The following is a 16,306-nucleotide window of genomic DNA, read 5'->3' on the forward strand; positions in this document are numbered from 1 at the left end:
ATAAGCAAACATTCAAGGAAGTCAGATTTGATTTCAAGGGATGCAGCTGAAGCAACTCAAAAGCACAATCAAGTCTGTGAAAAGGGTGTATCTTAAACAGGACTCCTGTTTTATTATGAATAGAACCTGTGAACAAGAGAAATCCACTTACACAACAGAAAACTGTCTTGCCGCAACAGGCTACCCAACTGTACAATATTTTAGGAAGGACTGGCAGAGGTGAAGAGAATAATGCTGTCCTCAACTGGTCTATTTTCACCTCTCCAATGGAACAGATGGATCTGCTTCCCCCCTACCCCCCATACAACCACTGACTGCATACTTTGCTTTGTTGTTTGCTATGAGTGGTGGACTACTCCCAGCCACCCTGTTCCTGTAATATCACACACAAGAATCAAAATAATTACAGCAGCAGCAGAAATGGTGACAGCAGCAAAATATCCTGAGTCAGGTGACAAATTTGGAACAAGCAAGGTGAAGGCCAGGCTGGCCATCTGTCCAATACAACTGAGTAAGAAATTGCAACATAATCCATACAAGCGCAGCCATTTCCATTTTATTATGAACAAGGGAGATGGGTCAAAAGAGGGCTTTCTCCAAGTCCCAAACCCTGCCTTGCTTGGGAGGGATTTCACAGGGTCCTGCACAATCCCTGTATCAGTGCCCAGCAGATTTCTTTTCCAGCCTCACAGAATGGGGCAGTACAAAGGCCAGTGCCAGAAAAAAACAAAGCCTCTGATGACACCACACATAGATGAGAACCACACTGCACCCTCTGGGGATGGGAGGTCATTGCAGTCAACCATAATGCAAAAGGAACTGGAGTCTGGAATAATGCTCAGTTGCAGCTCTTGGGCAGACGGTAGACGCCGCCAGAGTAGATGAGCTGCTGGTCTCGCACCTTCTTCTGGAGGAAACCCTGTAGCTCCTGGATGTCAATCTCTGTCACCATGGGGCCTGTCATCACAAAGATCTTGAGCATGCTGTGGATGCGCTCCAGTGATAGACTCTCCAGATTGGTCAGCATCGCCTGGATGTACGTCCAGAAAAGCTGCAAAGGGCATCAAACGAGAAGTCAAAAAATACAGAAGCTGCAGGCTATTTGCAGAAGGCTTGTACAGTGCCCTCCCAGTTGGAAGCCTAGCTTCATTTATCAAAGATACAGTTTCACAACAAAACACACACTCAGATGCACTCATTCAATCAGTACTGAAAACAGCTCAATTTTGGTTCAAATGAAACAATCTTAGAAAAGGAGACATCAGATTTAGAAATCTTAGAAACAATCTTAGAAAAAGAGACCCCAAAACCATGCTTTGGACAGGGGCCAGCTTCTGCACTATAAAAAACATTTGCAGCCAGAAAACTTGAGCACTTATTTTTGGAATATGCTACACAGAATACATCAGAAATAGGCAAGACATGAATATCTGATGCTTTGTTCATACTGAGAAATCTCACTTTGCTTGGCATGCAGCCAGAGGGTCAAATGAGCTCCAGAACCTATCTGCAGTTGATCCAAGTGAGAAATTATGCCCCCACCCCCCGCCAACAACTAGGGCTCTGAGAGGACAAGGGCAGCACCTGCAACTCCTCCTCTTTCTGGTCAGCTTGTGAGGCCATGGCTGAATCGCCTTCTTCATCGCTGTCAATCAGTACCACTTTCTCCGCCCGGTCCTTCTGCTCCTCTTCAATCACAGTGAATGTGCCTGGAGGTTCTTCCCGCAGCACACCCTGCTGCAGCCACAGGGTCATCTTGCGCCGGAGGGATGTCACAGGCACCTTCAGCACCTCACTCAACTCGTCCAAAGTCCATGTGCCTGAAAAGGGTCAAAGGACACAAGGGTTACAAGGAAACAGCCAGAAGCCAGGTCAAGGAATGTGCTTGTAGGGGAAGAATCAGGACAGTGCATAGTTTTGCATGAAAGAAGCATCTCAGCTAGCAGGACTGGGAAAGATAATCTAGGTGAGACCCTTGAGAGCAGCTGCCCGTCAGGGTGGCTATAGAATAAAGGACCGGACAGACCAAATGATCTGGCTCTGAAGAAAGCAATGGTTTATAAACAACTCACACTCTGTTTCACACTTTGTATGCCCTCTAAGCTTGGATCACCTGTTCTCCTCAAGACACCCCTCGCCCACTCAAAGCCCTTTTATAAACCACTAGAACAGTAGCCCCCACCCTTTTGGGCCCACAGGCACCTTTGAAATACTGAAATAGGACGATGGGAACAGCCCCAAAATGGTTGCCAAACCTACCATCAGTCACACCATGAATATTATTGTGCTGTAGTGGCAGCTGTTGCCTAAGCAACTTTTTAAAAACACTGCACAGCCAATCAAATCTCCAGTGGCCAATAAGAAGCCCTACTGGGCAAAAGCCCCACTTTCTAAAAACACTTGGTGGGCACCAGGAAAGGTGAGTGTAGGCACCATGACGTCACAGTCACCTCATTGTGGACCCTGGCACTACAGCCTCTTCCACGCTATACCATGGGTTACAAGTGAATTCACTGCTGTGCAAAAACAGCTGCAACCCCTTCCTCCCAGCAGAGGGCAGCGGTGTATCGACATTGTGGAACTCACTCTTGTTTTGGAAGTACAAGATGATCGCTGCATGCACAGGTGAGACGGAGAGGGAAAGGGTGCGGTCCGCCAACTCCACATCCAGTTTCACTAAGCCCAGATGGTGCTTCCAGTTCAGTGTCCTCATGGCCTAAGAACAAATCAGGCAGAAAGGAATGCTCAGAAACCTGCCCCGCACATTTCGTCAACAGAAGAAAGACAGAGAAAAAGAAAAGGCAACAGCCAGAAAAAGCACCTGATCCCTGCCCCCTTCCTGGTGTAACACAGTCACTGGCTCCCTAGTGCTTATTTGCTTTAATCTGGAGCAATACAACACTTCCGCATGCATGTGCAATTACCATTTGGAAATACGATGCCAGGAAACTGAGGGCTGGAAGTTACTCAAGTAGCACTGTTAGATGCAGGCAGCGTAAAGGGAAGAGGAATAGCTGGAAAAGCTGTGGTTACAACATGTCCTGAAGGCTGCCTGTCAATCTCCTGTTACATCATCTTGGTTTTCCTTCAAAGAGCTCAGGACAGTGGACATAATACTCCTCTTACCCTGCTCTTACGAGAAGCCTGCAAGGTGGGTTTGATTGAGAAGGGGCAAGTGGGCCCAAGGTCATCCAGCGAGCCTTAAGGCTGAGCAAGGAATAGGAACCTATATCTCCTCAGTCACTCTGACAGCTATACCAAGCCAGCTCTTATCAATGCACTGTCTACCAATGGTCAGGGATCTAAAGCAAAGCAGGGACATGTCAATCTTCATTAGATCATCAGGACAGCAATGGAAAGACCCAACTCAACTTGTCAAGGGGCCTGGCTATTGAATTAAGAACCTTCACTCAAAAAGGAGCAGCAGTGGCGAATTGGTTGAGAGCAAGTGCATTCTAATCTGAAGGAACCGGCTTTGATTCCCCGCTCTGTCGCTTGAGCTGTGGAGGCTTATCTGGGGAATTCAGATTAGCCTGTGCACTCCCACACACACCAGCTGGGTGACCTTGGGCTAGTCACAGTTCTTCGGAGCTCTCTCAGTCCCACCCACCTCATGGGGTGTTTGTTGGGGGGGGGGGAGAGCAAGGAGATTGTAAGCCCCTTTAAGTCTCCTACAGGAGAGAAAGGGGGGATATAAATCCAAACTCTTTTTCTTCTTCTTCTTCCTATTGTTGTACAGTTGTCTATGCCAATAAAGGCTTGCTGCTGCTTCTTCTTCTTTTTCAACCCTCGCCAATTTCCAGAGGCTGAAGCCTGTGAGTCTCCTGCCTGATGCCCCTCCAGGCTGGCTCACTGACCTTCAGTTTCTCATATTTCTTGGAGTAGGCCTCCATGGCCTCTTTGATTTGCTCAGGCAGCTCCAGCTTCTCTTCCTTCAGCGGTGGCCAGAACTCACTGGATAAGATCACAGCAACAAGACTAAATGGGGGCCTTTCTTCTTCTGGAAGTTTCTGCTCCTCATCACGAATATTAGTGTTAATACGGCGAGAGTCTGCCATGTCCTAAGGAGAGAGAAAGAGCAAAACCGGACTGCTTCATTGCCAGCCTACAGCGAGAACAAGAAAACAGTCAGTTTTGGGGCATTTCCAACTAGCCAGCTGGGCTTTGCCTTGGAGCGACAGTTCCACCCCTTTCTGTAAAGGGTGGTGGCAATTTTAAAAAATCAGCAACATACAGCTATTGCTCAGTTTCTGTGGTAGAAATTCAATATTTTTTTCTAAATCCAAAGTTACGGACAGCCCATAACAGACTAAACAATAACCTGATGAACACAGTCACATAAAAAAAGAAAGCTTACTAGCAGCTTTCCCCATCTCAGCTTTCCCCACAGGCACTCCGGATGGTGAATATCCCAGTTTCCAGGGAGAATTATTCTGTCCAGTCAAAAGACTAATTGCTTTTGAGTCTGAATCTCTTGAGTCTGAGTCTCAGGATTAAATTTAAGCTTGGGTGGGGGGTAATGGTTTGAATTAGTCTTTTACCTGACCTTCCTACCTTATTTATATTTTTGCTCTTTCTAATTTACCTTCTGAAGAACATAAGAAGAATCCTGAATTAGCATTTAATATTAATGATGGTTTAATCAACTTACTTTTAACATGACTTCGCAGTAATGCATTTGGGCTTCCCCAAAACGCAGCTTCAGCAGTTCTACATTCCGAATTTCTCTAAGGCAGAGAATAAAAAAAACAGAGATAAAGACCTGAGCATATAAGGAATCGGAGGTATCAGAAAGCAAACAGCCAGAGGTTCTGGAGGGACTGTGAAGTCCAAAACAAGGACCATCCATCACAAGGTCCAACTGTAGCTCCAGTAGTGTTTTAGGGTCCAGGCAGATGGCATGAGTCTAAAAGGCACTGCCAGGAGTCCCACTCCCATGCTACTGGCAGCCAGGAAGATATGCTTTGGAAGCATTGCCAGCAGCAGTATTGGCTCCCTTCTTCAATTATGGAGCCTCAAGCAATTACTTGGGTGGTGAGAACCAGCTCTGAAACCACCTGCACGCAGTGCAGTCATCATCGTTGCAATGAAGGAAATCTGCCATCATGTACCAACAAATTTACACTAAGGGCCAGAGGCCCACTAGGTAGATTCTTTAATTGCTACCAGAACAAGCAAGACCTGTGGCCAATGTCAGGAACTGAAATGCCTTTCTCCTCCAAATGCAGATCCGATACAGCTTTAAGGCATGGTAAGGACAAAGTGAAATAATTCTTCTCACAAAGCGCAACATGTAGTGATGGCTACCAGCTTTCATGGCTGTAAAAGGGGATGAACTATGGAGGAGCTCTATTAACAAGAATATTGTGAACACCAGTGGGAGGAAGCGAGGGAATCAGGAGAAAATGGTTGCTGCCTTAATTCCCTGCTTGTAAACTTCCTGGAGATATCTGGCTAGCCAGTAAAGAAACAGGATGCTGGACAAGATGGACCTTTGGTCTGATCCCACTGGGAGAATCTTATGTTGTTAGCCAGGACAGCCAACAAAACTCCATGTTCAAATGCAAAATACCCGAGCACAGAATACTGAAAAAAGGTAAGGGGATGAGATTGCCCTTCATGTTTTGCTCACGACCATCCATAGATATCTGGCTGGCCACTGTAGGAAGCAAAAAGCTGGCCCAGATGGATCTTCATTCTAATCCAACATATAAACTCTAATATTCTCATGGTGAGGTGCTGGGCTGTGGGGTATTCGCTGGCTGGGTGCCAGGCCTTCAATCCACCCACCCCTGCAGTTTTTGCTATAACTTCTAGGGCCAAGGAAGGGCAGAGTTTTACAGTTCAGGCAGCAGGGCCTCACCTCTCTGCACTGTAATTGAACTGGTGTAGCAGTCGGTCAGCCAGGAGCGTGCGATACTCGTTGATGAACAGGTCCTTGCTGCCATAGATGCTCACCAGCAGACTGATGATATCTGAGGAGCGGCGCTTCGAATTTGATTTCCCTGGTAGGACATGGAGACAGTGAACACCCAAAGAAAGGCACGAGGATCCAACACAACAAGACAGTGACGGAAACCATCAAATTTCTAGGAAAGCAAACTTCTTATCCTGTGCCAATGCTGAGGAAAGGTAAAACTCCTGCAAACTAAGCTTTGAAAATCTATTGTGTTTCATAATTTATACAGTCCTGGAAGCCACAAGGAGTGACCAAGACGTCTGCAGAACATTAAACCCAGGATCACTAGCAGAGGTGCCTTAGATGCTGTCAGTATGTTTTAAAACTTTATTTGGTGCAGAATTCAATATTTTAAACAGCTATTTTAACTGATTTAAATATATTTTGAGGAATTTTTTTAAGTTCCTAGTTCTCATGTGGTGAAGATTTCTTTATCACATAAATAAACAAACCTATCTAGCACAATATTATCTTGCACTTCCATGAAGGCATTTAGAATAGAATACATGGCTATCCCTCATTTTCATAAGGACTAGAACTTCAGTACAAAAATTAAAACTGAGATTTCCCAATATTTGTTAAACATCTAAGATGCTGAACTGTGAGCCAGATAGCTAACTGTACATTTGCTAAAGAACGCAACATACAATAACAAGGCTGTTGTGATGTTTGGTGTTTTTTTTTAACAAACTGTTTGGGGCATGGCATTTGTCATAAAACATTTTGGAAGACAAATACAGGTCTCACCAACCTACTTACTTCTTGGAAATAAATTAAGTAGTCTGGTTAATAAACAAAATGCTCTTTTGAGGCAATTTATCTGGGTTGAAAAATCTCTGTGAAACTGTCATGGAATGATGCCATCGCTAGAGCAAAGGGAAATCACACATGACTGTGAAAAGCATCTTTGCTTTTTGATCTCCTGGATGGAGAACAGGAAGCTATGCAAAGGTGCCAGAATGCAACTTCAGAGGCCTAAATTACCTCGTGGCCAGAACACAGTTTTCCTGAGAAGGTGAAAACAAAGGATTTTAGATTCCATCTCGAGACGTGGTCAGAGAAGCATCTCTGGGCCATGGGTTCCCGAAATGGGGACAAAAGAATCCAAAAGGGATGTGTCTAGCTGAGAGATCTCTGTAACCAAAGTTTGTTGTGACAGAAACTTTGCAACAAGCTCAGCAATTAGAACAGAAAGATCAATTCCAGCTTTCTGTTCAGAAAGAAAAAGGGGACCAAGGGAAACCAAACTAAACAGAGGTCAGGGTGACTACAGTTGTTATTTGTTAACCTGGGTCAGCGTCAACGGGATCAGGCACCCAGTCTTCTGGCTGAGAGACATCATCATCGCTCTCTTGGCCATTCTCCAATGTCACTGGATCAGCTTTGGAGAGCTCATTTGCTAAGTCACCAGATCCTTCAGCATCGCCTGTTAGACCAGCCACAATCTGCCGCACTGTATCCTCTCTGGTTCTGTCAAGGGAAAGCAAGGGCTATGGTACAAGCCTATATAAGTGTTTCTGCCACCACTATGCCAGTACCTACACCCACCTGCTGTATTCCCCACAAGAACTGTGGCAATCATTGTATGGGAACTGAGCTGTGGATCTCTAACAACCCTCAGCGTCCCCAAAATGCTACAACTCCCAACACTCCTTGAGGAGAAGACAAGCCTATGTTTTAAATGGTTCCTGCTCACCTCAAGTACTTCCTGATGGGCTCACAGGCCACCTCCAAGATGACCATGGAAGGATCCAACTCTCGCAGAGCTTTGATGGCTGAGATGTACAGGGTAATGATATCTGATGTGTTCACCCCTAAAATAAACATATAAGGAGATGCAGAAAGTCTAGCTTCTGCTCCCCTTTGGCAAATCCAAATGCCAAGAATCTCACTGTTCTTTGGGTTGGTGTAGCCCTGTATATTCCATCACCCTCCCCACCCCCAAAAAAGTAGAAAGGGTAGTCTTGGTCCCTTTTGCTACAGAAAAGTGCAGGGAGAAAGCCTTGCACAGCCCATATCACACTTCATCCAGTAGACTAAATTTAGTTAGATATATACACTTAGGAAACTCAGCTGGACCCCCTGGGGAAATCTATATTGGGAGAAGTGGGGTGTCTTTGCCTATCACCAGTTGAACTTGAACTTTCTTTGCCGTCTTTCCTACTTACACATTTCCCTGTGAGCCTGGCTAAAGTTATTGCCATTCAACAAAAGAGAGATGTTACAGTAATTGTAGCTTAGGGGCAGAGATTTGCTCCAGAGACCGCCATAGAAGGTGGGCTCTGAAGTCACGTTTCCAGATCCACGTCCAAAGTTCTCTTCAGTGCCACCCTGCTGACTCCTGCCTGACATCTTAATGAACTACTACCAAGAGAGAGAACAGAACTAGTCTCAAATTAGGCCAGGAGGCAACTTTCAGTAGCAGCTGGAAAAAGAGGGATGCAAGCCACTGGTCAGCATTTGGTAGATGCTTGTACTGTGTTCTATGTACCCCTATTTCCCCATGTATATACATATGAGCGTGTGTCTGTTTCCAGCAGCCAGGCAGATGCTTTTGAGCATGAAGCCAACACCCTTCCCTGTTGCTTTTCTCCAGAATCTGGTATTCAGAGGTAGACCCTCCATGAATGTACCTATCATACCTACTAGAATGTAGCTATCATACCCATTTAGCTATCATACCTACTAATTAGTTCTAGATCTACCCTTCTCTATATATCTGTAGGATTTAAATCCATTTAAGCCTGTGGCTAACAATATAACCTACAGAATCAAATGTCATAAATTAACTATCTCCCCTGTGTCTGCTCAGACTCTACGGTCCATGAGTTTCCGTGGGTCATTTCAGTTCCAGTATGGTGAGAAAAGGGAGAACACATGATGAGGCTAAGCTAGTCTGGGTCTGGTCAGCACTAGGACAGGAGACCCGCCTTCCCCTGGAACATTGTGTATTCTGTTCTGATGAGTTCCATGATGAAGGAAAGGCAAGTTGTAAACAAAAACACCTTGTGCCTCTATCTCCATGTGATCCATAATTTTGTAAATCTCTATCATGTTCCCCACCCCCAGACTGCAACTTCAGGAGAGGCACAGGGTTAAAAAATACCCACCAGGATGAAGAAGCCGCATTTCTAAGGCACTCTTCAGGGAGCTCAGAAGCTGCTGACGTTGATTGGTCCTTTCTAGGCAGTACTTCAGATCATCTACCGCTGGCTTCGACTCTGGGAAATCTGCAGAACAAAACCGGTGGGAATAGGAAGCATGATGCATTCAATAGCATATGACAGAATTGCAGGAGAAGTTACCATTCATTGTCAAGAGGAAAACAATCATGAAGAGAATTTATGCAGTTCAGAGGTCTCCAGCCTTTTTGAGCCTGTGGGCAGAGCTGGAATTCTGAGAAAGGAAAGTGAGCACAGCTACAGAATGGCTTTCGCAGGAGGCCTGAAGCGAGGTCAACATTCCAGGCAGAAGCTCTGCTTAAAATGAAGAGACTGTTTTAAAGTATTTTCGTATAAACAAAGTTCACTTTCAGTCATACAGTGATACGGTGACATGAGTTGCTGGAGCAACTTTTAGAACATCTACTCAGGCAATCCCGTCTCTAATGGACAATCAGAAGCCCTGCTGGGCACAAGCCTCATCTGGCCCCACCCAATTTCTAAAAACACTCGGCACGTGCCAGGAAAGGTGTTGGTGCGCACCATGGTACCCACTCAGCAACTTCCCAACTCAAAGGCTTAGCTTCTATGATACACTAACTTGAAGGGGAAGTGACTGGTGGGTAGATTTTGCTTGGAGGCTGAACGATAAGTATTCAGCATCAGGATCAACCACACCAGCCTTTGAGTTGGAAACTTGCTGAGTGAGTTCCATGGTGCCCACCAACACTAGGTCAGTGTAGTGATCCTCAGACTTCCTATTTGCAGAGAACAATATGAAACTGTCTTACAGCCCCATCCGGGGGAGTGGGGGCTGAATTTTCCATTGGAAGCAGAAATGCCCTCCCTGGTGCACTAACCCCAGTGGAGGTGTGAAACAGCTGGTGGGCAGCTGCTGCTGGCCTCTCCCAGCACTGGGATGTGGCACAGGTTGCAGCACCAGCATCCCGCCACCCCTGCAGGGGAGGCAGTCTGGCAGGGAAGCCGGACTTATGTGACCCTTTGGGATTGCGTAAGTTCATCCAGCCCCATAGAGGCTTCTCTGCAGCAAGGAGGCTGTTTGGTTTTCCAAGCCTCCTCACACTGCTGGGAAACTTCTTTGGGAGTGGCAAGGTGGTGTGGTTCAGCACCGCCACCACCTGCCTTGACACTTGGATGGGGTTGCCCCGAAGTAGAAGGTTTCAGGTCGACAAACATCTTTCACAACACTTGCTACTTGAAATATTTAACTCAAGGATCGTGGGGATTGAACCAGAAGTCTTCGATTACAAAACAGCTGCTCTACCACTGAGCTACACAGTCAAAGTTTACTAACTGAGGTGAAGCTGCCTTTCAGGAAACATGGGTAGGCCATTACCAATTTTTTAATTAAGCAAGCTCTGATAAACTAGTTTTGCACAGAGATTGAAATTCCAGGGACAAAACCCCACTGTGCAGTAAAATTCATAGTTGACATTGGAAGAGCCATGTTCTCTTGGTGTAATCTACCCCACAGATTTTAATGCAATATAAAATAGGAAAGGAACAATGTCCATCACGCTAAGTTCCTTGAAAAAAGAGCAGGAAAAAATTGGAGATAGTTATAACCTCCAGTGAACCCTACTGGGAGTTCCCTAGCTCACACTTTGAAAGATGCTGAAGTTAATCCTTTGGCTAGTTTTATAGCTGGAATCACCTGCCCTGCAAGCATCTAGTCTGGATACACCTGCCTCTGCCTGCACTCTGTAATAGTCTGGAGTCTGTGACACCCTGCGGAACTGTATACACAGTTCTAGACCAATCCAGGATTGATAGGCCCCACTTATGTAGAGTAAAGGGAACCTTCAAAATGACATCTCTACATCCTTGTGAAAAGGGGGAGGAGGGAGAAACAACTTGTAAGGCTAGAGCATTCCTGCCTTTACCTCGGATGATGCTGAACAGTTCTTCAATGCGCATGCTAGCATATAGGCGGTAGAAGAATCTCTGGACATGGCACCGCCAGCGCTTCAGAGTGCTGTTGGCTTCAGGGTTGGGATGGGTTGCCACCCCTCCTTGCAGAAACACTCTGCTAAGCCAGCCAAGAACCTTCTCAATCCACTGCATTACAAGGAGGACAGGAGAGAGAGAGAGAATCATCATCAGACTCTACAGGGCTATTACCTGATCCTTTTAACTGGAGATATTTGGGTTAGGACCTGGGACCAAGCAGAGATGATCTATCACAGACGCATAGCCCCTCTCACTATACCAAAAAGGTCCAAAGCAGCAGTATTTTCAACAGAAGCTTTTGTACTTCCTATACCAGCATGCTCTGTAAGGAACCATTTAATTTCAGATTCTAATTTTATATGAATACCTAATATTGAAACATGGGAGTGCTCTGGCACATAGAAATTAAACAACTAGATCGGATGCATGAGCCTTCAAGACTGACTTGCAATTAAATTGTGTAGATTTAATTGCAAGTCGGTCTTGAAGGCTCATGCATCTGGTCTAGTTTAATTTCTATGTGCCAGAACACTCCCATGTTACAAGATTAGATATTCATATAAAATTAGACTCCTAAATTAAATGGTTCCCCAGGGGTGAATAACTCCCAGGAGACATCTGGTCAACCAGAAAGGTAAAGGAGGGGTTCAACTTTTTTCCAGCTCACAAAACTTCTGCTGCTTGCTAGCCTAAAGATGATCCTTGTATGCCACATATGACGAGCTGCTAGCAAACTACTCACAATTTGCCCATTGTGTGAATCAAAGAGACAGAGGTGCAACTCTCATCTCTACACAGACTCTCAGTTCTGAGTTAATAAAATAGTCTTGCACCCTCAAGGGTTTAGGGGGGGTCTGCAAGGCTGACTTTTAAGACTATAAACCAACTAAGCAGAAATAATAGCAGGACTGAGTGCTAGGGTAATTGATCCCAAAGTTTTGCTTTGGGCCAGTGGTTTTCAAATTCTGTTACAGTGAACCCAGGGGGTTCAAGAAGCTTATTAGTATTTCCTCAGGTGAGAACAGTTTTCCTGAGGGTTGTTGAACTCTTCCTGCAACATGCAGTCTTGGAAAAGTGTTAAGTTGTGGTCCATGGTATAATCAGTTTACAGTCACCAATGATGAGGCACAACAACTGGAACAGCATCCCATGAGAATCTAGCTTGAGCTCCTGAATCCTTTACACTGCATGGGGTTCCCAACTCAACTTCATGCAGGAAGTTTAAACGCTGCCAGTGGAGGCACCACATTTCAAGGGAACACCCCATAGAAAGCAAAGATGAACATATAACCTTTGACAAGCCTGGGGCTTTCAATTTACATACAAAGCTGGCTTCGATCTAATTTTGAATACATACAAACAGCTAACTTATACCTAGTCATGTCACTGGTTCATGTAACTCAGGCCGTTTCCGCACGAATGCGGAAGCGGCCAGGTTAACGTCTTTGTGAACGGGTCCTTCCAGAAAGGAGCCGGGAGCGGTACGGCGCCGCATGAAGCGCCGTGGCCTCTAACCGGGACTCCGGCATGTCCTCCAGGCCTCCGGCGACATCGCGAGGAGCCTGGAAGGACCACGCCTCGACCCTGGCGCCTGCTCCAGCTGTCTCAGGGCAGGGGCGTCCCTGCGCCTCTTTCAGCTGACATCGCCGGAGGCCCGGGGACAAGAGTAAGTCTGCAGAAGTGCCGGGAAGGCAGCTGCCGCCAGCACGGGCAGCGGCTTCCAGCCGGGCGTTTCCAGAAAGAGTGCGCGCTTCCCAGCGCACTCTGGAAAGCGCCGGAAATACTCGGCGCCGGCAACCAGGCAGCACAAAGGGCAACGCACGGATACTGCAAGCAGCATAGCGATAAAGCGACTCAATGCGCGTAATGTATGGCTGACCATGGACAGCGTTTTTTTGCCATCCCCAGGCGCGCTTACGTATTCCATTCCCGATGCGGAAAGCTCGGCCTCAGTATCATCTGCTCCAACTTACAACAGCTTTCCAAGGTCACACAGCTTTTATGAAAGGTCTTTGTGCACACCTACAGTCGACATTTTAACTGGTGATGCCAGGGAGTCAACCTGGGACCTAATGCATGCAAAGGACATGCTCTGCCTCAAACTCATGGCCCTACCGGTAGCTATTGCAACACTGCTCACCTCCTGGAACTCATTCAGAAAAGAGCGTTCATATTCCCCCCGGCATCTCCACTCCATCCGCTCCTCAATCATCCTGTGCAGAATGTTGGTGACGGCATCAGCACTCACCCGCTCCAGCAGGTTGAGCCTGCGACTGAAGGGACAAATGGTAATTGATCACAAATCAGTATTTTAAAAAAATCCCTCTCAAATAATCTCTAGGTGGTCAGGATGAGGCAGTACTTAAAAGTAAAAACTGGAAAATGTATTCACAAATGTAGCTCCATTTAATGAGCATTTCATTTTACCATCATGAAGAAGTGTGCCCCATTACAATACTCTCTGACTCCTGTTACCCAGCTTGGAATATTACAGATGTGTTTGAGCAGATATGCATGCAAGTGCGGGAGGAATAGTGTTCTTTTGTTATTAACATCTACTGTTTTCTTTTTGATGACAAAAGTAACTGTAGCTGTGGGTTATATTTTCAATTACAGCAAACTATATAACAAAATAGCAGGAATTAAGCATTATCACCTGGACAAATTCCTCATCCCTATGGTTAATTCCTCATTCATCAGTCTTTCTACCCTAATCAGCCTGCCCACGACCACCACCCAGATCTACCATGCCCACCTGCCCAAAAGTCTCCCGAACATTTAAAGGATACTGCCCTCCCCCCAACCCCATAGCCTTTCTTCCTGGAACCCTCCTCCAGAACATTTATGTGATGTTACTTCTCCTATTTTAGATCCTCTCTTACAACCCACCTTTTCTATGAAACTTTTGGGACAACCTTAGTAGTCACCACAAACTGAAACAAAGCTCGAGTATGTGTAACAAGACTAAATGACCATTCTTCCCCTATTACCTTCTTCTAATGTTAAGTGTAGCTTCTCAGAGCAGGCTGTTTTTTTGTGGGGTTTTCTGCCCTCTGTGAGCACCCTGACAGGGCTATACAAATAACTGATAGTAAACTACATGGTATTAGGCAAGTCAATTTTCCCCAGCGCCATTTTGCAATGTATGGATAATATTGCTGGCCTATTTTAAGAATTATGGCTTTAAGCCAATGGAAATGCTCTGAATATGTTGAAGCTCTATAAAAAAGGCAACTATTGCTAAAAGGCTCCTTAATGAGTTCACAGCTGAGGTGATGTTTCAATGGGGGCTGTCCCAACTATTTTTTTTTGCTATTTAATTCAATTATACCCCACTTTTCTCCCCAATGGGGACATAAAGTGGCTGGCATCAGTCTCCTCTTTTCTCCATTTTTATTGTTATGACAACCCTGCAAATTGAGAATGTGTGACTGGCCCAAGGTGATCCAGTGAACTGTCAAATACTTGCCCAAAGCTCTTAACCACTACACTGGCTCCCACAACATTATATCCCTAATTTCTGTGTTCTGTGCAAGCAACTGACAGGTAACTGACTACTAGCCTAACTACTAGCCTTCAGCGTTAGTTTCATGTCCATTTTCAAGTCCTACAAATTACTCACAGGATGTCATTGAGCTGCTGAAACTGTTTCATGGCTGTCGGGCACCAACACTGGGCCCTCTTATAGTTGCAGCCTGCACACTGCAGGCCCCCTCCTCCGGGTTCACCATCCTCCACTTCACTCTCTTGCTCATTGTCACTCATGCTGTTTTCTCCCTCATTAGCCTTGTCTTCACTTCTCTTCCACTGCCTCATGTAGATCTTGAAACTGCGGCTGTAAAACTGCTGTATCATCTCTTGGAAATTCTTTGTGGTGGAGAAGAAGAGGATGGCTCTGAACATGGTGTAGATTTTCTCCTGCAGCCCTTGAGAGCCAGTCCCAAGGAGCAAGCCTGCTTTGGTCCATTTCTCCAGAAGATCCATGCTGTGCAGATAAGGGTCCAGGCGGCACTTCAACAGGCAAAAGGCATCCAAGAGCAGCAGGGAGCACTGTGGTTCTTCAGCAGTGTTTTCATACTGTGCAATACAGTTCCAGAACTCTGGAGCAACGTTTGCTTGAAGGTCAGTTTGTAGAACTTCCAAAAACCATTCCTCCACAACTGAGTGCAAGTCATACCGCTGCAATACCTCTATGGCAACCTGCAAGTCAGAATCCTTTGGCAGGCTTGCCAAGCTGGATCGAGGCACTGCCTAAAAATAAAATACCCCATGAGATATTAAAAAGGTCTAAAAAAATAGCTTAACAGAAAGCAGGCTATGTGCCATTCTCAGGATGCCAAACAGCTGCAGTCTTCATATTTAACGGAAGACAACCAAGGCACATTCTGAGGTCATGATACACCACCACAGCAAATGACGTCCAAAGCAGTTCTTCCCTACAGTCAGCCATGCCTCCAGACAAGAAAAATCGCCCATCTCAAAAGATGGTTTCTGGTGTGCCTCTTAGGGGACAAACTGCCTAATTATGTCATTTTATTATATACCTTCTATACAGGGGCTCCATTTTGCAGGAGCCCCTAATCTACGTCCCTTCTCCTTCACTACTAGCACTGCTGCCTGTTTTACTCACCAGCACTGAACAATGCTAATTATACCCCCCCACACACACACAACCAGGCCAGAAGTAACTTCTACTCCAAGTGCTTGGGAATTTGCATCCAATGACCCCACCACCACCTCCACCAGGCATCGTACCTTCTGGGTCAACAGATTCTTCCTAAGAAGTGGAACCAAAGAGGGGAAAGTAAATACTCCTCACCCATTATGCCCCCTATTATGCTGCCCAAAGCCACTCCCTGTTCATTCCTCCGAGGCCCCCTTCGTTCCTACCCCCCCCCAATCGGGTCACCCCCAATTAACTCGCGGATCCCATACGTGCGTCCCCTTAGTCCTCCCTCGAACTGGCACCTGGAGCCCCGGTGCCCCCAATATGCTAACTGCAACCCGCCCTAACCCGACATGAGTTGCCGGCACTCCGCATACACACCACCCGCTTTCCTCATTCGTGCCCCGTTCTCCACCTACCAGACCGAGGGCAGCGGGCGGCACTAGGCCGGTGCTAAGCGTGTGCCAGGCGACCGAGAGCTCCATGACAGGCCCAGCCAGACGCACAGCCGGGACCGTTGAAAAAAGGAGGAGGAGCAGCAAAGGGAGG

The 16,306-nt window shown here is 46.2% G+C and overlaps 1 protein-coding gene across 1 annotated transcript; it reads right to left on the reverse strand.

Annotated features, from left to right (window-relative positions):
- Positions 1-75: 75 nt before the first annotated feature.
- On the reverse strand, positions 76-16,300 carry ANAPC2 (anaphase promoting complex subunit 2). Its single transcript, XM_048512098.1, has 13 exons — positions 16,177-16,300; positions 14,714-15,342; positions 13,232-13,364; positions 11,025-11,199; positions 9,070-9,189; positions 7,656-7,773; positions 7,248-7,429; positions 5,864-6,005; positions 4,652-4,727; positions 3,858-4,061; positions 2,587-2,716; positions 1,585-1,820; positions 76-1,051 (listed from the first exon to the last, which is right to left on the reverse strand). Exons 1-13 carry the CDS (start codon positions 16,240-16,242, stop codon positions 839-841), a joined length of 2,424 nt encoding a protein of 807 aa, XP_048368055.1. The 5' UTR covers positions 16,243-16,300; the 3' UTR covers positions 76-838.
- Positions 16,301-16,306: the final 6 nt, after the last annotated feature.

Source organism: Sphaerodactylus townsendi, linkage group LG12 (genome assembly GCF_021028975.2).
Source record: "Sphaerodactylus townsendi isolate TG3544 linkage group LG12, MPM_Stown_v2.3, whole genome shotgun sequence".
NCBI classification, from domain to species: Eukaryota; Metazoa; Chordata; class Lepidosauria; order Squamata; family Sphaerodactylidae; genus Sphaerodactylus; species Sphaerodactylus townsendi.

What these genes read in the sequence shown, in the direction of transcription:
- ANAPC2 (XM_048512098.1), bottom strand. Translation starts at nt 16,242, where the DNA reads ATGGAGCTCTCGGTCGCCTGGCACACGCTTAGCACCGGCCTAGTGCCG. An exon ending in CGCCCGCTGCCCTCGGTCTG is followed by an intron (nt 15,343 to 16,176) that starts GTAGGTGGAGAA and finishes TTTTATTTTTAG; the next exon opens with GCAGTGCCTCGATCCAGCTT. An exon ending in AGAAAGAGGAGGAGTTGCAG is followed by an intron (nt 1,052 to 1,584) that starts GTGCTGCCCTTG and finishes TGCCCTTTGCAG; the next exon opens with CTTTTCTGGACGTACATCCA.